At 42.3% G+C, this 22,424-nt stretch overlaps 1 protein-coding gene across 2 annotated transcripts in view; it reads left to right on the top strand.

The window, feature by feature from the left end:
* The first annotated feature begins 51 nt into the window (after positions 1 to 51).
* Positions 52 to 22,424, top strand: part of acap3a (ArfGAP with coiled-coil, ankyrin repeat and PH domains 3a) — a 338,239-nt gene continuing 315,866 nt past the window's right edge. For both annotated transcript variants that reach the window (XM_068017295.1, XM_068017293.1), the window contains exon 1: positions 52 to 280. In XM_068017295.1, the coding sequence (XP_067873396.1) occupies positions 192 to 280 (89 nt within the window). In that variant the 5' untranslated portion in view covers positions 52 to 191. The remainder of the gene's footprint in view (positions 281 to 22,424) is intronic.

The raw sequence follows: 22,424 nt of genomic DNA, 5'->3' as shown, positions 1-22,424 counted from the left end.
GACAGCTCCCAGAGGCGTGGGTTCGGCTCGCGGATATTCTGTATCCGAGCAAAGAGGCAGAGGGAGCGACAGAATGGCTCTGGGAGTCTGGGATTCAATGCACACCGTTCCTACCATTTTGGACTAAATCAAGCACGATCGCAGGCAAATCCTCAAGTTTATTTTCTCCAATCAGGCGATGAGCAGACTAAATGAAGGGTGAATGCCAAACTAGAGAGAAAAATAGTAGCAAAATGACAGTGGATTTTGAAGAGTGTGTGAAAGATTCCCCTCGGTTCAGGTAAGGGGTGTGCAATTACTGGATATGGATTATGTTGTTTGGCTGGATTCATTGATTCTGAGAGTGGATGCTGCTATGGAGATCCCAATGCGATTTAATACATATCTATGTTGGAAGCAATACAGTTAAAACGTGCAAATCTGGTAGACCCAATATGAAATTATTTTTTGTGTTTGCAACGATAATTATAAATATACTATATGAATTTAAGGCTTTAAACGCGAGGCAGCACTGTGGTTCCATTGAGCTCCTGTTCAAACCAGCAGCTGAGCTTGAATACTGTCTGTCGCCGTTTAGTATTTCAGCCATTTAATGTTACACACTTTCGTGAGCGGAGATAGGAAGAGTACTGTTGTCAGTACACAATGTTGCATAATTATTCTGTGACAATAGTTTTTTTCTTGCAGAAGTGGGGATGGCGGTTTTTGAGACATGGCATGGCGGGACTAAACGTGATCTGGGATGGGATCCCAAAAAATGCATAAGAAATTTGCATTTATTCATTTTAAATCGTCCTCTTTAAACAGGACGGCGCAGCGTGCGGGCAATTTCTTGTGATCAGTGGTGAAGATTCACCCTGTAATGTCCTGCAATTTCAGCAGTAATTAATCTGTCCAAAATGTTGAGTGATCGGGAGCCGCCAACCTTTTCTTAGATGATGATGCACGGGTTGCCGGTGTGGAAAGACATACACCTTAATAATAGTGACCGGGGGAAGCAGTGCTGCAATAAATACAATTAAGTCATGAGCTGCGCTGTCATTGGAGTTGAGGCATTTCTGCTGTCAGTTACATCCAGTGTAGTAACTGCAAGAAGGGAAGAGGCGCCATTTCTCTTTATTAAAATCCCAGCCGCACATCATTCCCAGTCATTTCCGATTGCAGTTCCTGTGAATTCATTTGTTGTAATCAGATTTCTGCTCATTTGTCAATTCATTATCGACAATGAGATTTTGACCTGATGACGAAAAATTGCAGCGACCTTGAGTGGCCTGATATCGGGAGAGGGGTGAGAAACGGTCATTAATTCTGTGCCTGTAAAACTGCCAGATGAGGATAAAAGCAGCTGTGGAATAATGGGCATCATTGCTGCCATCAGTCCAGTTCTGTGGATCAGGATGTCTTTGCTTACTGTATTTTGTTTAAATCGTGAAAAGGCTTCCTAGGTTTAAGTCTTACTTTAATCATTAGAATTATTCCTCGATTACAGCACATTGTTCTAGGTACTTTCACAGTATGCAAGATGCAGTGGACACAGAAGTGAGCCTGATTTAAGAGCTATGCGGATATCCCTAGAGGTTAAACAAGGGAGTGGTAATAGTAATTGGGTTTACTACTAGATATATCCTGGTTCTGTGCACCATCAGCTTTTATAGGGGATATTGTGCTGATGTGGTCAGACTGAGCCAGAGAGCACATCTGACAAGAAACATCATCATGTATGATGTACACAAACGCTGCACTAAATCATTCCATGCTCCTGGCAAACAGTAACAATATCCCCTTGAAGCTGCTTTCCCTCCAACTTGCTGTCCAGAACCTCCACCCCACTGTCAGCCTCACATCCACACCTATAGGGTGGTTGGCTACTCACCTACTTGAGGGCAACAGAGGACGGGCAGTAAGTGTTGGCCTTGCTAGCGACTCCCATATCCTAGGAATTCATGTTAATAAAAGGTAAAGGAGCCAACATGTTATATTTTCTTCCTGGTAACATTTATTGTGAAGTTGTTCAAATTGTTAATCAGTTTGTGAGCCAGGCTGATTTGACAAGGAATCAAGGTGGAAGCCACCAGACTGAGTAGACTAGGGTCTTACTGACCATTGTATAAAGGCCATAATACTGAACAGTCTCCTCTTGATGACCAGAATTATTCTCATGAGGAATAAGGAGGAAAAGCCACAATATAAATATATGAAATTGGAATTTAGCAGAGTCCAGAGGGCTTCAGGTCCGAGGTTCTGCATTGCTGTAACAGCCTGGTAAGGAAAGGGAGTCCGAAAAAAGGAGAAAAAGTTTCTGAAGGCAACCTGGTGCTTTCCTTCCCCCCCCCCACCCAGTCACCATCTAAATACCAACCTCTGTAACATGCACAAGTAAGGGATTTATATGTCTGCTGACAGCAATCAATGCTACTGCTCCCATCTAGCTGCCCATCCAACATCAACTCCTGGATGGATCAAAACTTCCTACAGCTCAACTTTAGCAAAAGTGAATCAAACCTGTTTGTCTCTCACTGGCATGTGATTCCATCAACTTCACTGGCTCTTCACTGAGGCTGAGCCTGGTACTGCACATCAGCTGCATACTCCTTGTCCCTGAGGCAGAGTTACTACACATCTGGCCCATTGTAAGACTGCATTCTTCCACCTCTGGAACACTATGCATTTATACCCCTATTTCACCCCTCTGCTCCTGGAGCTCTCGTCTGCACCTTCATCAGTGAATGGATTAACATTTCAAATGCTCTCCTTGCAAGACTCCCTGTTTCTATTATTCAACAAACTTCATGTAATCTAACCCAATCCAGGATTCTGGGATCTGAGTCCTTTCCCTACAACGTCCCACACTGCAATCATCTTAATCCTTGCCCAGTTCCATTGGCTCCTCTTCCCCCATGTAAAGCAATTAAATGTTGCATCTGCATGCATTTCCTGTTGACCTTTTCCATTATAAATTCCCATGTTCATAATTCTAATGGAAACTTGTCATGCTGTAATTAAACCACTGACGAGCTGCAGCATCACCGCAGATATAGTTACAGTGTGGCAAGTTTACATAGACACTTTCCATTCCAGGGAACATAGGAATTTAAAATGGAAATGTAAAAATAAGAGCAGCACGATTGATTTTAAGATGGGGACTGAATTACGGCTGTGTGTCCTGGTCCAATTATCTCCTGCCCTCTAACTGCTGCTTTACCTGGACTACTTGATCCGACACAGGCACGACAGGCTGCATGGTCTCCTTCTGCACTATAACATTCCAGAATTCTGTCTTTGATCTGGATTCTGCATGTGCAGTAGGAGATTGACTAATATAAACAGTTAGGAAATATAAGAATGATCTCAAACTCTGCTGACAATGCTAAATTAGTGGATACTGCAAACTGTGAGCAGGAGATTCAGGAGGATGTATAGAGATCAGCAGAGAGGCCAGACAGAACACAGATGTAGCTCAGTGTACAGAACTTTAAGTAGTACATTTTGAGAAAGAACAGTGAATTTTTTTTAATTTCCAAAATATACTTTATTCATAAAAAACTGTAAAAAATACATTACCAAACAGTTCCAAAAAGCACAAAGTCAAAAAATACAAGGAGTGCAAAAGAGATCAGTTTCCTTCAATACAGGAGTGAGTTGCCTCACAACCCTCCCATTTCATTTTACATGCTATGTACGTTTTACAGCAAACCAAATATTTTCTGGATACAGTTGAAGGTTTTTTCATTGGTCCAGCCCCTCAGTTCAGCTTGGTGGGGTGGACCTTACACAGTGGTCTTTCCCCATTGAGCCTTTGCTGTGGCTGCCCCAAGCTTTAGTGCGTTCCTCAGCACGTAATCCTGGACCTTGGAATGTGCCAGTCCGCAACATTTGGTCGTGGACAACTCTTTGCGCTGGAAGACCAGCAAGTTTCGGGCAGACCAAAGGGTGTCTTTCACTGAGATGATAGTCCTCCAGCAGCAGTTGATGTTTGTCTCGGTGTGCGTCCCTGGGAACAGCCCGTAGAGCACAGACTCCTGTGTTACAGAGCTGCTTGGGATGAACCTCGACAAAACCACTGCATCTCTTTCCACACTTGCTTTGCAAAGCCATATTCCAGAAAGAGGTGGGCAACTGTCTCTTCCCCACCACAGCCACTTCGAGGGCATTGTGCAGAGGGTGTGAGACTCCAGGCGTGCAGGAAGGATCTGACAGGGAGGGCTCTTCTCACCACCAGCCAAGCTAGATCTTGGTGCTTGTATGAAAGTTCTGGTGATGAGGCATTCCGCCAAATGAAAGAACAGTGAATTTTTTTTTTATTTCCAAGAACAGTGAATGAAGCAATAAAGTAAAACCAAATTGTAAGATTCTTAAAAATGGAGGAATGGAAAGATCGAGGGATACCTACAAATAAACCCTTCAAGGTGGAAGTGCAGTATAAAAAAGCAAATGGGATTCTGGGTTCTGTATAAATTTGAATTTGAACAATCATTGGTTGCCCACAGTTGGAATATTGCATATAGTTCTGGGTGCCCAGATATAAGAAAGATACTTTAACTATAGAAAGGGTACAGTGAAGACTGTCGAGCATGATACCAGATTGAGAGATTATGGTTAAGAAGAAAGGCTCAAAAATTGGGTATCTTTCCACAAGTACAGAGAAGTTAAGGGGGCAGAATCAAATGGAAATTTTCAAAATTCTATCTGACTGTTCCACTTGCTGGCAAGTCAGTAATGAGAAGGTGTAGATTGAGGAGTATTGCTAGGAAACCAATGGAGAAGTTGTAACATTTACTTTTCTTAAGAGGGTTCTTTACCACTGGCTTTTGAGGCAATGATTATAATACAATTTAAAACAGAATTTCAAAAATCAATATAACAAGACACTGCGAAAGAGCTGGGAATCAGATGGAGAGCTCCAGGTTTTTTTATTAGTTCTTTGAGTGTTGGCAAGGCTGGGTTTAGTGTCCATTCCTAGTTACTCTGAGGAGCTTGTGTTGGCCCCTATTTTTGAAACAATTGCTTCGTTGTCAGCCTTGACTCAGTGGTAACATTTTTACCTCGAAGTCAGAAGATTTTGGGTTCAAGCCCCACTCCAGGACTTGAACACATAATATAGGCTGATACTTCAATGCAGTATGGAGTGCTGTGTACCTGGCTCCTTGTAAAGCACTTTGTAATATTCTTTTATGTAAGGAGCTTTATATGAATGTAAGCTTTGTTGAAATCTCTTTTAAATATTGCACGCTAATTTTGAATAATGATTGTAACGACTTGTGAGAAAAATATCTCATCTCACCAGAGCTGATCCCATAAAAAGTCTGTTTACACAAACCCTGGATCCTCCCTCACCACCACGAGTCTTGTACTGTTTCAACATGTGATGATAAGATTGTGGAACTCACCACCACACGGAGTGGTTGAGGCGAATAGCACAGATTTAAGCGGAAGCTAGATAAACACATGAGGGAGAAAGGGATAGAAGGTTATACTGATAGGGGTTTGCTAAAGTAAGGTGGGAGGAAGCTTGTGCGGAACATCAACACCAGCACAGACCAGTTGGGCCGAATGGCCTGTTTCTGAGCAGTGTAACTTTGATGTATTTTTAGAATCTCCAAGCTTGCTTGGGGTGATGTGTATGATCACATGCAGCTTTTATTAATGGAAATCCCTAAAGGAACAGGGAATGGATTTTAAAGGAACAATGTCAGTTGTCAACCCATTCTCCTTTGTATTTCATTTCCTGAAGGATGTACAACATGCTGTCTCAAATGGGCCCTGTGTAAATCTCAGGTCAGGGAGCTTCCCTCCACTCTGTGGAAGCCCATCCTCCCATAGAATAATGAGAAGAAAACAGAAGGACACAAAGGAGCGTCACAGATTTTAAACTAATTAAAGATGATAACTAAATACAGAGCATTCCTACATTTAGGAATGGAATTTACTTTTGTCATGTGCTGCCACGTCACGAAATAGGCTTGACGTATTTATAATAAGTTTTCAGTCTTCTGACAAGTTACCCAGGCTAACTTGATAGAGTGGCATGAAAAGATGCCTTGTGTGTGTGAGTACATGATCGCACATCTGTGTTTGAGACTGATAATATTTGTAAGATCTCAACTGCATGGAATTACATTTATTTGAATAGCGGAAGTAAAATTTGAGCTTGAGGTCTTCAATTTACGTTCAAAGTAAAACATTGATGACTTTCATCTTGATTAAGTGGAAAATGATGGAATTTACAGTCTTTTCAATAATATAGTCAGCTTTTTTGCAATTAACTATTTTCTCATTGATTTCTGCATTAATGTAACAAAGGTGCATCAGCCAAGCAGATCAAAATTGCAGCTCTTAAAACAGGAGTAGCTTAGCGACAGTGAAAAAAAAACACTTTAGTAACCAGTCTTGAAAGGAGAAATTAAGCAAAATGACACTTAGATTAATTTTTGTAAAGTGTTACAGTATTTCATTTAGCCTTCTCCTACCTACCTTAATTGTAAACACAACAAGGCCAGAGTAGATGCAGTGTTAAATGAGTATTGTCATCTGCTACAATCTTCTCTAAGATAACTTGATCATTTACAAAATGCTTTTTAAAGTTAAATTTAAAAATAAAATTGTGGCAACACTTGCACTGATCTCCAATATGATGGTCTTTGAGAGGAATGCTTCCTACGCCCATTAATAATAGCATGTGCCACTCAAAACAGTGATTAGAAAATTGATGTCTTTGTAGATTTAATTTGTAAGGTTTATTGAAAAAATGTTTCTATGGAAAGAGTTATTATAATTCTGCAGTAACTGCTATGTTATCACTAGGTTTATTGGTACTAATACATAGTAGAAGCCAATATGCTTTAATGTGCCTATAGGTTTTGTATGTGATATTATAGCTTAAAGGAGTCACAGAGCTATTCCAACATAGAAAGAGTCCATTTGCCCCATAAAGGAGAGCAAATACAAACTGAAAAATGATCCAGATAAGTCTGTCTCCCTGACACAGAAAACCACCTCAGTGATGCACCAATTATGAGGACACAACAAGGCTATTTCCTTTGGATGCTTCACTCTTCCACATCCACTCCATTTTTAAGAACAGTATTTTAAGAGCAAGCATTGCATACAGTTTCAAACACATGCTTACCTTTAACAGTCGAAATTTGGGAATTGAACAATGGGCCAAAGCTGCTTTGTTTGGGCAGACTTTCTCCCTATACTTGCCTGTGTCTATTCTGAGGCATCAAAACAAAATCAATGCACAAAAAGATCTGCAAGTTCCTCACAGAGCATCCGGATGGCAGCTGGAATCAGGGGAATGCTGTGATTTCATTACCAGGAATAACAGAAGTCCTGTTAGAAGAAATAGTCCAGGCCTTGGATAAGCCTATACAACATCAATGTCATGTGAAAAACAGAATTATTTAAATATTTTTTAAAATAATCATGAGATTGCTGGTCTCCTGATCAGCACCACTACCTGTGGCGCATTCAGATCCTCGGCACTGAAACAAATCACATCTTCCCCTAGCCTTGCTGCTTTGACTGCAGCAGTGGAGATGCTGGGAGGTGAATTCAAATGAAGACATGTCACAGTTCAACTGCTGTACTTGGAAATTCACTGACGGTGAGTCCAATCAGGAGGCCATAGTTGGTCAGTTTTTACCAACTTGACATCAGCAAAGTGGGCATGACATAGGGCATATTTCGGGGTGTATGTTCTGTAGTCCTAGCGACTGCATTTATTCAATTGCTTGGCTTCCAAATGGAGTCTCATGTTCCTTAAATGCTTCACGATCAAAATAGTAGAAAACCATTGGCCTGATGTACTGCTCCATTATGATAATTCAACACAATATAATAATCAGCTGTTTTTTGTCATGATAAATCAAAAATACACTAACCATAACTAATCTGGAAGTGATAGTGAAGAAGACCAGAAGGACTTTTATTTGCTTAAAAATAACTTTTCTGCAAGATCTAATGATTAATGGAGTCAAACAATACCACAAGTTCAATTTTCTCACATCAAGTGTAAACAGGAGAAAATTGCAGCCATATAATCATTGAATATGTATTGAAAGATTATCAAAAACTTGTGCCATGACAGATCTACAAAGAAACCTGTTTCAAAACATATTTATGCTTTCAAAGATCAATCAAAGATTTAGTACTGATCAGGAGATGTACAGCTCTGAGATGTTCACCCTTCAGCCCAGTTGCACACTGCCAGTCGCCTGAACTCAAGCTTGCCAATCACCATTGGTGTTTGTCAATGCAGTGGAGAGATCTCTGGATTTGCAACTCAGTCTGTTTGCATTAAAGTGTGGTGATAAGTGACGCTAGGTTGCTTTTTGTGGAGCTGCTTAATGTGTAAAGTGTGGTTCAGTGTCCATTTGTTAAAGATCTGAGGCCATCCCCAGCCATTTTTCATAGACATGGTGATCTCTGAAATTAACCATGAGTGATGACTTCCAAATGCACTGGCTTGCAACAAAGGTCATCACTGAGTGTGCATCGAAGCCAACACGATGACACGATGCTCCTGCTCCTGATAGCAATAAAATAGCCTTGTATGAACATCAGGTGAGAACAGCAGTAGGTTCAGCTGTATTACCTCTTCTGATCCTCAGACCTAGGTTTTACAATGGTAATGCCACCCTAACCTATTTAAAATGAATGGATTACCATCTGTACTTCATTGCCTGTAAAGTGCTTTGGGACGTCATAAGGCAATGAAAGGTGCTATACAAATGCAAGTCTTTCTTTCTATTACATTGCAGTTGGAAAATCTAGATCTCACTGTCCTTTTTCACACATGAACTTCATCCTAGCATGAGCCAGCACCTTCTGCAGGAAAAAAAACTGCAGGAAGAAACTAATTAAAATAAAAGACATACTCATTGAGTTCCAGTGGGGAAACAGGAGGATACCATATCTTTCAACAGAAACAGGAAAAGGGTTTTACACAAAAATTGGATTCTAAGTATACCCAGACACCAGTCCGAATTGTTCTTCAGGTAGAATGGTTCCTTTTTTGTATCCTTTTTTTTGTTTCCTCTTTCTTGCAGCAAGCACCATCCACAGTTCAGAATGTTAATGTGTGACCAACAGTAGGGCAGCTGCTATCCCGAACTCATTGTTAGAAACTCTGCAAGAATTCACTTTGGGTGATTCTCCCTTTAACCTGTATCCCTCACTGTGAAACGCCCACTAGCAAAGACAATACAGATTGGAGTAGTTTACGGAACATTTCTTCCTCCGAGAACACTGCATTTATAGAGCACATTTAATGGAGTAAAACATCTCACAATGCTTCACAGGGGCGTTATGAAACACAACATTTGACACTGAGCCACATATAGGGATATTAGGACGGATGACCAAAAGCTTGTCTTAAAGGATGAGCTGGAGGTAGAGAGACTGAGCGGTTTAGGGAGGGAATTCCGGAGTCTAGGGCCTAGGCAAATGAAGGCACAGCCACCAATGGTGGAGCAATCAAAATCAGGAATGAGCAGAGGGCAGAACTGGAGGAGTGCAGAGATCTCGGAGGGTTGTAGGTCTGGAGGAAGTTGCAAAGATAGGGAAGGGCGAGGCTATGGAGGGATTTGAAAATAAGGGTGAGAATTTGAAAATTGCTGTATTGCTGGACCGGGAGCCAAGGTTGGGAACAGTCTGATTCAGCGTCAGACAGCGGCCAGGGAGAGGGATGGAGTCAGTGGTTAGGAAATGGAGTTTGTGGCAGGATTGCTCATCAAACTCCTACAAACAGCAATCAAATAAATGACCAAGTAGTCTGTTTAAGTGATGCTCACCAGGACACCAGGCAAACTCCTAAGCTCCTCTTTACAAAGTGCAATGGAATCTTTTACATTCACCTGAGAGGGCACATGGTTTAATAACTCATCCAAAAGACTACACCTCCAATGATGCAGTCCAGAGCGAGGCCTAAACCCCTGACTCAAGAACGAGCGTGCTACCAGTGAGCCAAAGGGAACATAGGACCTGAAATTGTGTGACCTAGCAATAACCTGGTGGGATCCTTTCTGCCACTTCCCCCATGGAATATCCCACCTACTTCTTGATAGACTCAGAGGAACAGGTAAACTGGAAACATGCTCTCTGAGATATCCCTTGTACCCCTTGAGACTGGACGAAAGGAATTAAAAACATCTATCTCAAAATCAAACCAAGTTTCCAATTGTAAATATAATTAAAGACTTAGAGAATGACTGCAGTTTTAGGGACTGCTGCCTGGAGTAGGATCATAGGAAATAGGAGCAGTAGGCCATTTGGCCCGTCCAGCCTGCTCCGCCGTTCAAACAGATCATGGCTGATCATCTACCTCTCTTTTTCCCCACTATCCCCATATCCCTATCAGCAGAGTATCAGCAGTGTCCATCTGATAGATGTCAAATCCGAGTCCATTTGTCACCTGACTGAAAATTCCTTCTGTTTGAATGGACCTTTCAAGCAGCAAAGCTATGGTGCCAAAGCATCAACTCTTTCATGGGTTTTGCAAACAAAATGTATTTGAATGCGTCTTTTCAATTGTATCTGAAAGCCAGGAATTTTGAGGTAAATATTGACTGTGGCAGCAATCAAAATTTAAAGTGACTGCAAGATTCCTACACGTAGGACCTGACTTGTGGCCAAAACTCCATATTCGTCAAACTGTATCTGGCGAGGATAATAAAACAGACAGAATGGGGTATGGCCTGAAAGCAAGCAACTGTGAAGAACTTGGTGGAACAGACTACTGTGGAGAGAAGAAACATAGTGACATTGAAAGTGTGAGTGTGGGTACAGCTAAAGTCAGTTTGCAAATGAATGGAAAAGGATCGTCAAACACTTTTTCATAAAAGATGTCTCTTTGCCTTTTCCCTATCGAGTTTCTGAGGTGAGTTATACAGTCTAGTTTATAATCAGCCTGGTGTTTAATACATGCAGAAACATCTGACACCCTAAATTATGGATGGGATGATGCACAGACTAACCCATGTTCCTGTTCACTGTCCTGACATAGTCCTCAGCTCATCGTTTGATGATTTCTAAAGTCCTGTTGCTATGGTTATGCCAAGTTCTGTTCTGTCTCAACTGCAACTGTTGCTGAAAATCAGGATTAGTGACTCCACATCAGAGTCTAGCAGACTCGCTCTCACAGCTGGCTCACTCTGAGTCCTTGAGAGCTTTCTCTTGGGCTTATCAGCAGACGGATTAAGCCAAATTTGGATTGAAGCCTTTTGATTTATTATAGTGTTCACCTTATGTTACCTGTGAGGGATAAAATATATCAGCTGAATTTGTTCATATGGCATTCCTAGGTGCACCATATTTACTGAAGCATTGGGTTGATTCCGTGATTGGATAGGGCTTCTAGATAGGCCAAGGTTGCCGAAGGGAAATAGTGCATGCCAGCAATCTTTAAAGGGCTGCTGCAGTGACAAAAATTATTCTTCAGCCTTTCCAAAGGTGTACAGGGCAAAAGGAGGACTCACAAAAAAAACAGTGATGGGGCTATAATGCAATATGTCCCCAGATCTATGCAGGCGACTGAAGCACTGTTTCAAAATGACTGTCATGTGCACAATAGTGAGCATGCACTACATGTATCTTGAATTGACTGATGTTAATAGCTGTTGCCAAAATGTCACAAGCCAAGGCTGAAAAGAGAAGCCCATTGATCCAATCTGAAACCTGTTTCAGATAGCTTGGTACAGAGAATTGCCTTAAACAAAAGGAATTCTGACTGCTGCCTGGGAAGTGGCCATTTACTACTTGTTCCTGTGGCTCTGCTCGTTGAAGGCCTACATGTAGATTGAGTGGAAGCACTCATGATTTATCATTGAGAGTCAAGACCTGAATGACCCCAAATAACATCATTAACTCTTTGGGAAATTCTGTAAGGCAGAAAAATTCAAATGCCCTCTCATTCTGCTGTCAGTTTTCCATTGGGCACAATGCAACAGTGACCTGCTTGATGCACATGTGCACTGCAGATTGCCTGCTGCTGCTGATGTCCTTACAGTGTCTTGGAATGAGTCTCAGGGCATGGAAGGTCAGGGCTCTGCTGACCTTCACCATCCCTTAGGCGAATGGTGCAGTCATATTCCAGCAGACCCGAGGACACATTGCCATTTCCCTGGTGAAATGGAGCCTGTAGAAACTGCTCACTTAGCCCATCCCAGGTGGCTCTATATGCATGGCTGTGCAGTTTAGCATAGGTACATACAGTCACTCTCCCTTACATCTGTCCTTTCATCCACTTCTTTCTCCTCCATAAGAAAACACAAAAAGGAATGCATAGAATTTTGATATCCAGACTATTAATTGTAAGGACCAAAGTGTACTGGCTGTCAAAAATCAAGCAAAACAAAACTAAAAATGCAGAAAAATACTCCAGCAATCACAAATCCAGCTCTCAAAGTTAAATTTCACAATAAATAACACTGCTAATAACGCATTCAGTGCCTGACCAGCAGTGCCCATTTTATACTGGCTTTCCGAGGGCACAGTGCATTCGATTGAGAAATTGGGGCATTGCACTGGATTTAATCGGTTGCTATTACCATTGATTAGGACATTTACATTAAGGTCTTGCACATCTTGTGGATGAGTAATACAGTAAATAGGAAGGGATGGGCGAGAAAGATTCTTCACCTGATGCTTCGTAGAATTATATAGAATATAAAGCACAGGAACAGTCCATTCAGCCCAACCAGTCTATACTGCTGCTAATGCTCCACTTGGACATCCACCCAGCCTTTCTCATCTAACTCTATCAACATAATCCTCTATTTCTTTCTCCCTCTTGTGCTTATCTAGCTTTCCCTTTATGTTATCTATACTATTCACCTCAGCTGCTCACTGTGGTAGCAAGTTCCACATTCTCACCACTCTCTGGGTGAAGACTTTTCTTCTGAATTGCCTATTTGATTTCTTAATGACGGGCAAGATAAAGGAAAATCCCAAGGTGTTTTATACGTATATTAAGGGCAAGAGGATAATCAGGGAAAGAGTAGGGCCCATTAGGGACCAAAGTGGCAATCTGTGTGTGGAGCCAGAGGACATAGCTGAGGTTTTAAATGATTACTTTTCATCTGTGTTCACGATGGAGAAGGACGATGTAGGTGTAGAGATCAGGGAGGGGGATTGTGATATACTTGAACAAATTAGCATTGAAAGGGAGGAAGTATTAGCTGTTTTAGTGGGCTTAAAAGTGGATAAATCTCCAGGCCCAGATGAGATGTATCCCAGGCTGCTATGTGAGGCAAGGGAGGAGATAGCAGGGGCTCTGACACAAATTTTCAAATCCTCTCTGGCCACAGGAGAGGTACCAGAGGACTGGAGGACAGCAAATGTGGTACCATTATTCAAGAAAGGTAGCAGGGATAAACCAGGTAATTATAGGTCAGTGAGTCTAACATCAGTGGTAGGGAAACTATTGGAAAAAATTCTGAGGGACAGGATTAATCTCCACCTGGAGAGGCAGGGATTAATCAGGGATAGTATGCAGGAGGAGATCATGTCTAACAAACTTGGTTGAATTTTTCGAGGAGGTGACCAGATGTGTAGATGAGGGTAAGGCAGTTGATGTAGTCTACATGGACTTCAGTAAGGCTTTTGATAATGTCCCGCATGGGAGACTGGTTAAGAAGGTAAGAGCCCATGGGATCCAGGGCAATTTGGTAAATTGGATCCAAAATTGGCTTAGTGGCAGGAGGCAGAGGGTGATGGTCGAGGGTTGTTTTTGGTGGAGGCCTGTGACCAGTGGTGTACCGCAGGGATCGGTGCTGGGACCTTTGCTGTTTGTAGTGTACAGTAATGATTTAGACGTGAATATAGGAGGTATGATCAGTAAGTTCGTAGATGATACGAAAATTGGTGGTGTTGTAAATAGTGAGGAGGAAAGCCTTAGATTACAGGACGATATAGATGGGCTGGTAAGATGGGCAGAGTAGTGGCAAATGGAATTTAATCCTGAGAAGTGTGAGGTGATGCATTTTGGGAGGACTAACAAGGCAAGGGAATATACAATGGATGGTAGGACCCTAGGAAGTACAGAAGGTCAGAGGGATCTTGGTGTACTTGTCCATGGATCGCTGAAGGCAGCAGCACAGGTAAATAAGGTGGTTAGGAAGACATATGGGATACTTGCCTTTATTTGTCGAGGCATAGAATAAAAGAGCAGGGAGGTTATGATGGAGCTGTGTAAAACGCTAGTTAGGCCACAGCTGGAGTACTGTGTACAGTTCTGGGCACCGCACTATAGGAAGGATGTGATTGCACTGGAGAGGGTGCAGAGGAGATTCACCAGGATCTGGGCTGGAGCATTTCAGCTATGAAGAGAGACTGGATAGGCTAGGGTTGTTTTCCTTAGAGCAGAGAAGGCTGAGGGGGAACCTGATTGAAGTATACAAAATTATGAGCGACATAGATAGGGTAGTTAGGAAGAAACTTTTTCCCTTAGCAGAGGGGTCAATAACCAGGGGGCATAGATTTAAGGTAAGGGGCAGGAGGTTTAGAGGGAATTTGAGGAAAACATTTTTCACCCAGAGGGTGTTTGGAATCTGGAACACGCTGCCTGAAGGGGTGGTAGAGGCAGGAACCCTCACAACATTTAATAAGTATTTAGATGAGTTTTTGAAACGCCAAAGCAAACAAGGCTACGGGCCAAGTGCTGGAAAATGGGATTAGAATAGATAGGTGCTTGATGGCCAACACGGACACGATGGGCTGAAGGGCCTGTTTCTGTGCTGTATTACTCTATGACTCTACACTATATTGATAGCCTATGGATTTGCTCTTCTCCACAAGTGGAGACATTGTTTTCGTCTCCAGTTTCACATTCCACACCTGTGAGACTGATTCCGCCAACATCAAAATATGCCCCTAGATTCTTGTTATTTCTGCTTGCGCTTAACAGGAATTCAGACGGTGAGCTGCCCTGTAGATTATTAGAAATTACACTTTACCAAATTGACTTTTAACCTAAAGAAACTCAAATGAGGATTTCTATGGACTCTTTCCCCTATTTCTATGCCTGGAATATGAAACATTTTTAATCTACTGATCAATATTACAACATGATGCTTGTAATCCCCAGAGGCATGGGTAGTTCCCAAAACTATGAAATAATATTTTGAATTCTGACATTTCTCAGAGTTGAGAAATTATCAGGGAGGGTCTTCCAGTAAGTCGAGGCTTGCCTACACTTACTTTCTATTTCCATTTTCTTCCATTCTTTTCTTTTTGTAGTTGGCTCTGCAGTAGCACAGGCCTTCGTCCAGCTCACTTGAAGAGCAGAAGCTGAGCTTTACACTTCTCCGTGACTCTATTTTGTGATCAGCGAGCAACCGAAACAGTTGTGGTGGGGGGGTGGGAGGGGGAAGGGGGTGTTGTTAGAGGGAGCTGTTTGTTGCACAATTTACCTCAGCACCCTTCCCTTAAATGAAAAATGCCTCAGGCACCAAGTTCAACAACAAAAACAACAACAACTTATATTTATATAGCGCCTTTAATGTAAAAACATGTCCCATGACGGTTCACAGGAGCATTATATAAAGTATGACACCGAGCCACATAAGGAGATATTACCTCAGATGACTAAAAGATTGGTCAAAGAGGTAGGTTTTTAAGAGTGCCCTAAAGGAGGAAAGTGATGTGGAGAGGTGAAGACATGTAGGGAGGGTATTCCAGAGTTTAGGGCCCAGGCAACTGAAGGCGTGGCCAGCAATGGTGGAATGATTAAAATCAAGGAGTCTCAAGAGGCCAGAATTAGAGGAGCGCAGATATCTCACAGGGTTGTCTGGCTGCAGGAGATTACAGAGATAAGGAGGGGCAAGGCCATGGAAAGATTGGAAAACAAGGATGAGAATTTTAAAATCAAGATGTTATTTGACCGGGAGCCAATGAAGGTCAGCGAGCATAGGGGTGATCGGTGAAAGATACTTGTTGTGAGTTAAGACACGGGCATCTACGGAGAGTAGAAGGTGGGAGACCAGCCAGGAGTGCATTGGAATAGTCAAGTCCACAGGTAAAAAGGCATGAATGAGGGTTTCAGCAGCAGATGAGCTGAGACAGAGGCAAAGTCGGGCAATGTTACGGAGGTGGAAAGAGGCAGTCTTTAGTGATGGCCCGAGTATGGGCTCGGAAGCTCATCTTAGGGACAAATGTGACACCAAGGTTTTGAACAGACTGGCTTAATCTCAGACAGTTGCCAGGGAAGAGGGATGGAGTCAGTAGCTAGCGAATGGAGTTTGGGGACCGAAATGGGTGACTTAATTCTTCCCAATATTTAATTGGAGGAAATTTCTGCTCATGCAGTACTGGATGTCAGATAAGCAGTCTGTTCAGTTCCTGTTGGTGCTCAGTTAGTTGGTTTTAGCTGGGGCAGCCTTGTATATGATGCAGTTGGTCCCAGCACCAACAGCCTACCCCATCCTCCCAGCCCACAAATGTGTCATAGTGGGCAAATAAGACAAGAGTGCCCTTGCTGATTACTGCCAAGAAATTCTCCTGCTGCTAAGTGCATGGATGTCAAATGGAAATGAATCATTTTCTGCTATGATGCTTGCACTATTGAATTGTCTAGGCTTGTACATGAATAGTGGCTATTTGGGTGGTATACCAGAAGAGGACGATGGAACTGTGTCACAGTGTGAGACCGTGACTTCAGGAGAGGAAGGAGAAAGCATTTTAAGTTTAAGAAAAATCTTCTGCTGTAGCTGTGTTCATTAAGGGAAATCTGCGACTGATTTGCAGGTTAGGAAGGGCAGAGAAGCAAAGAATAGTCCCACACTGACAGTTTTGTAATACACAGGAGACTCTGCTCTTTCACACCCGTATTTGATTCCCAGCCTTGTCAACATATGCTTGAAGCCATGATTTTTACCAGGCGTTTCCATTCTGGTTTGAGAAAGAATGAGGAGCAGGGTCACATCTTAATGGGCAAGTGTAGGTTGTTGCCCTGGCATGTGTGGGGGGATGGGAGATGGAAACCTTTTAAGCTGCAGTGTTCCAGGCTTACTGTTGACATCATTAATGAAATCATAAATGATGGGAGCCTTTTGACTGGTCGTTGCAGAAGCTAAAGAGACAGTGAAATGGAGAAATGTTGCACCATGATAGCTAGAGCACCCTAAGGTAATTGGGTCACCCCATTGTTGTGTAGTGTAAAAATCAGAAGGAACAGCCTTTGATGGTCATGATTTGTGCAGAGAAGAGGATCTTTGATACAGCCCTTTGCCATGGATAAAGAAGGATAGCACAGTTCAAAAGGCATGGGCAGAATAAGAGTTTACTGTGCCCACTGATTACTGATGCATTACAACAATTACTGTAACATCATCAGCCAAATTGCATCAATGCTCAGTCAGTGGGCCATAGTAGGATTAGTTGTGCAAAAACATTTTGTTTTAAATATAATGATGATCTGTTGGTATAAATGAGCTGCAAATAGCAAATCTCCTATGGTGTCCCTCACAGTGTCTGACAGGTGTAATGCCAATAATGTTATCAAGGACACTGAATTATCCGCTTTGGGCCCTGGCAGCACTGAGAGGGGATATACGGATCCAGCAGTGCTTTGGGGTGGGCCCAAGGGGGCAGGGGCAAGGTCTGGAGCGACTGGTTTGAAGGCCCCATGGTTCTGGGAATACTGGGACGGGTTCTGGGATCTAGATTCAGTGAGCAAGGGAATGTGGGAACATTCGGAGGGGAGGTTCCAAGATCTGGGATCATCGGAGGCTGTCCTGGGATGCATTTGAGAGTTTTGTGGAGAGTTGAGAGGAAGTTCTGGGATTTGTGTGTGCGTGTGCTTTTTTAGCCAGCACGTAACAAACCCAACGAGAGGGAACGCAATTCTAGATTTAGTCTTCAGTAATGAAGCTGGGCAAGTGGATGACGTAGCAGTGGGTGATTATTTTGGAGATAGTGACCATAATACAGTTAGTTTTAGCATAATCATGGAAAAAGATAAAGATAAAACAGGAGTAAAAGTTCTAAATTGGGGGAAGGCAAATTTTTACGAAACTGAGAGGTGATCTGGCGAAAGTGGACTGGATAAAGATACTTGAAGGAAAATCAGTGGCAAACCAGTGGGAGGCATTCAAAAGTGAGATACTGTAGGCATGTCCCCACAAAGATAAAGGGTTGTACAGTCAAATCTAGAGCCCCCTGGTTATCTAGAAGCTTACAGGTTAAGTTAAAGCAGAAAAAGAAAGCTTATGACGATCACAAAAATCTTAATACTTTAGAAAGCCTAGAGGAGTTATAGAAAGTGCAGGGGTGAAATAAAAAAGTAAATTAGAAAAGCAAAGAGAGAACATAAAAAACTATTGTCAGGTAAAATCAAGGAAAACCTAAATATGTTTTATCCGTCCATTAAGAGCAAGAGGATAACTAAGGAAAGGGTAGGGCCTATCAGAGATGTACAAGGGAACTTACATGTGGATGCAGAAGATGTAGGCAGGGTTCTTAATGAGTTTTTTGTCTCTGTCTTCACAAAGAAGAGGGATGATGTAGACATTGAAGTAAAAGAGGAGTGTGGAATATTAGATATGATAAGCATAATGAGATAGGAAGTACTAGAGAGTCTGACATCCTTGAAAGAGGATAAATCACCAGGGCCAGATGGATTGCATCCCAGGTTGTTATAGGAAGCTAGGGAGGAAATAACGGATGTACTGAGGATCATCTTCAAATCCTCACTGGATACAGGTGAGGTGCCAGAGGATTGGACATCTGAAAATGTTATGCCATTGCTTAAAAAGGGTGCGAGGGATCGGCCAAATAATTATAGGCCGGTCAGTCTGACCTCGGTGGTGGGTGAATTATTAGAATCAATTTTGAGAGACAGGATAAACTGCCACGTAGGGATAGTCATCATGGATTTGTTAAGGGAAGGTCATGTCTTCGTTCCGAAGAAGGGCCACTGACCCGAAACGTTAACTCTGCTTCTCTTTTCACAGATGCTGCCAGACCTGCTGAGTGGTTACAGCATTTCTTGTTTTTATTTCATGTTTTACTAACTTGATTGAATTTTTTGAGGAAGTAACAAGGAGGATTGATGAGGGTAGTGCAGTGGATGTGGTCTACATAGATTTTAGTAAGGCATTTGACAAGGTCCCGCATGGCAGACTGGTCAGAACAATGAAAGCTCATGGGATACAGGGGAATGTGGCAGGTTGGATCCAAAATTGGCTCAGTGACAGGAAACAAAGGGTAGCAGTCGACGGATGTTTTACGAATGGAAAGCGGTTGTCAGTGGCGTTCCACGAGGCTCAGTGTTGGGTCCCTTGCTGTTTATGGTATATATTAATGATTTGGACTTAAAGGTGGGAGGCATGATTGGGAAATTTGCTGATGACACAAAAATTGGCCATGTAGTTGATAGAGAAGAGGATAGCTGTAGACTCCAGAATTATATCAATGGTTTGGTTGAGTGAGCGGAAAAGTGGTAAATGGAATTCAATCCAGAGAAGTGTGAGGTAATGCATTTGGGGAGGGCAAACAAAGCGAGGAAATACACAATAAACAGGAGGATATTGAGAGGAGTAGAAGAAATGTGGAGTTTGCAGGGCGGCGCAGTGGTTAGCACCGTAGCCTCACAGCTCCAGCGACCCGGGTTCAATTCTGGGTACTGCCTGTGTGGAGTTTGCAAGTTCTCCCTGTGTCTGAGTGGGTTTCCTCCGGATGCTCCGGTTTCCTCCCACATGCCAAAGACTTGCTGGTTGATAGGTTAATTGGCCATTATAAATTGCCCCTAGTCTAGGTAGGTGGTAGGGAAATATAGTGACAGGTGGGGATGTGATAGGAATATGGAATTAGGGTAGGATTAGTATAAATGGGTGGTTGATGGTTGGCACAGACTCAGTGGGCCGAAGGGCCTGTTTCAGTGCTGTATCTCTAAACTAAACTAAACTAAACTAAACTAAGTGAGAGACCTTGGAGTGCATGTCCACAGGTTCCTGAAGGTGGCAGGACAGGTAGACAGAGTGGTGAAGAAGGCATATGAAATGCTTTCCTTTATTGGCCGAGGTATAGAATACAAAAACAGGGATGTAATGCTGGAACTGTATAAAATGCTGGTTAGGCCACAGCTGGAATATTGCATACAGTTCTGGTCACCACGTTACAGGAAGGACATAATTGCTCTTGAGAGAGTACAGAGGAGATTTACAAGAATGTTGCCAGGGCTTGGAGGTTGCAGCTTTGAGGAAAGATTGAGTTGGCTGGGGTTGTTTTCCTTAGAACAGAGGAGGCTGAGGGGTGACTTAATAGAGGTGTACAAAATTATGAGGGGCCTAGATAGAGTAGACAGGAATGACCAGTTTCCCCTAGCGGAGAGGTCAATTACCAGGAGGCACAGATTTAAAGTGATTTGTAGAAGGACTGGGGGGACATGAGGAGAAACCTTTTCACCCAGAGGGTGGTGTGTGTCTGGAATTCATTGCCCAGATCGGAGGTGGAGACAGAAACCCTTAACTCATTTAAAAGGTACTTGGACATGCACCTGAAGTGCTGTAACCTGCAAGGCTATGGACCAAGTGCTGGAAGTTGGGATTAGATTGGGTTGCTAGTTTTTTTTCTGGCTGGCGCAGACACGATGGGCTGAATGGCCTCCTTCTGTGCTGTAATTTTTCTATGGTTCTAGGTGGGTGGGGGTCGGTGGGTGGAGGTGGAGTCCTGGAAAATGGAGGTATATGTTCCAGCTGGACCTGGGAGGCTTTACAGTCTGACAGAATTGGGTGTTGCCGGAATCTGGAAGTAGTGAAAGGGCAGGATTATAGCAGTCTAACCGGGCAAAAGGCCCAGGAAATAGGATCCAATCTGCCCTAGGCCCAACCTGTCAGCCTTCTTTGCCAACCAGTTGTGCTATCAGGCAGTACCTTCTCCCCACCTCTCTTTGCCCCTTTACACTGTTGTTGGAAGATTCCAATTATAAGGTTCTGCCTTAAAGTAATTAGTTTACTATTAATATCATTGAAAATTTGCCACATCTTTAATATAAAAGTAAATTTCCATAAACAAACAAAAATTCCCTCATAAAATGTTCAAATGTTTATGGTCTAAGTAGTTTCTAGTGTTGTAAGATAAAAAATTCCTTAACTCTCAGCAATTCTTCAAGAGGAGAGATTTGAACTGAGTACTATTTGAGAGCAGTAGAGTATTGTCATTAGGTTTATTCACATCAGTGCACAATAGGAAATGTCACACTTGAGCCAATATATTTTGTGTGTGAAACTCTTAATTCATCATCTCAAATTTTCCCCAACTCTGCCATTACCAGTGACTGACTTGTAGCAACCAGTAACTCCATTTTAATGTTATACAGTTGGAAAAGCTCACTTCAGACATGACATGCATTTCAAAGGACAAGTTCTAAAATTTTACTGGGTGCATTTTCTCCATTTACCCTGATGTGAAAATTACACTTCTCTAAAAGACGAGTGACAACACTGACCCTTGTGTCCCAATTGATGCACAATATTTGAGAACAAATATATTATGAAATTAATGGAAAAGGATGTTGTTGGAAAAGTCTCTAATGTATATTCTGTGTTTTCTCTTTTTACTGTTTGAAATACAATCTCTATATTGTAAACAGAAGAGGACTGTGTCTTGTGATTAATTTTGTTTGATCTAAGGGCTATCTTTATACTGAATTGCTTTGTTTCAGAGATGCTGTTTGTCTTAACATGTTATAATGGAGTCATTCATAGTATAAATGTTTGCTTAGGGAAAAAGATTCCTAAGTTCCTGAACTGCTGCAGCTGGCTTGTGAACTCCATTTATGTCTGTACAGTATCACAACCTTTCAAGTTATGCCTGACTTGGATTGGTTTCGGAGTCTATTCAAACGAAGCAATAGCTGGTTGGCATGACTTAGATTTTACAACAATAAATCACTTAATTATTATTAATGGGGTTAAAACACAAAGATCGAGTTTACAGTTGATTTTCGCAAAGCAGCTAGAACCGTGAAATGATTAATGTCCAATTGATAGAGAAATGTGGTTACTTTTTCATCTTTGCCTAATGTAAACATTCATTTTCTTCTCCTCCACTTCTCTCATTTTCTCCCCTCTTCTCTCAAAGACACTGACGCAAGCTGTTCTCTGGAAGCCCCTGCTCCCCCACCCCCAGTATTATGCCCAAGTGGCCAATCTTCCTTTATGAGCAGAGACAGTGAGTTATTGGGCAGGAAACTCAGCAGTGGACATAACACAGCGGAATCTGGTCCTGTCCTCCCCTGATATCCCTTCACTCATTTTCTGTCAGCAGATAGCAATCTGGAGTGGGAGCCCTGGCTGAATTTTGCTTTTCTCCACAGATCATTTACAGCGCTCTTAATTTTAGGCTAAGTAATTTCGCTGAGAGTTTCAGATCTTTCATCAACTGCAAGAACAAGCGTGTAACTCGAACCCCAGAACTGAGATGAC

This window comes from Heterodontus francisci, chromosome 37 (genome assembly GCF_036365525.1).
Source record: "Heterodontus francisci isolate sHetFra1 chromosome 37, sHetFra1.hap1, whole genome shotgun sequence".
NCBI classification, from domain to species: domain Eukaryota; kingdom Metazoa; phylum Chordata; class Chondrichthyes; order Heterodontiformes; family Heterodontidae; genus Heterodontus; species Heterodontus francisci.
Note: the sequence above shows the minus strand (reverse complement) of the source record. Positions and strands in the feature narration are given on the sequence as shown.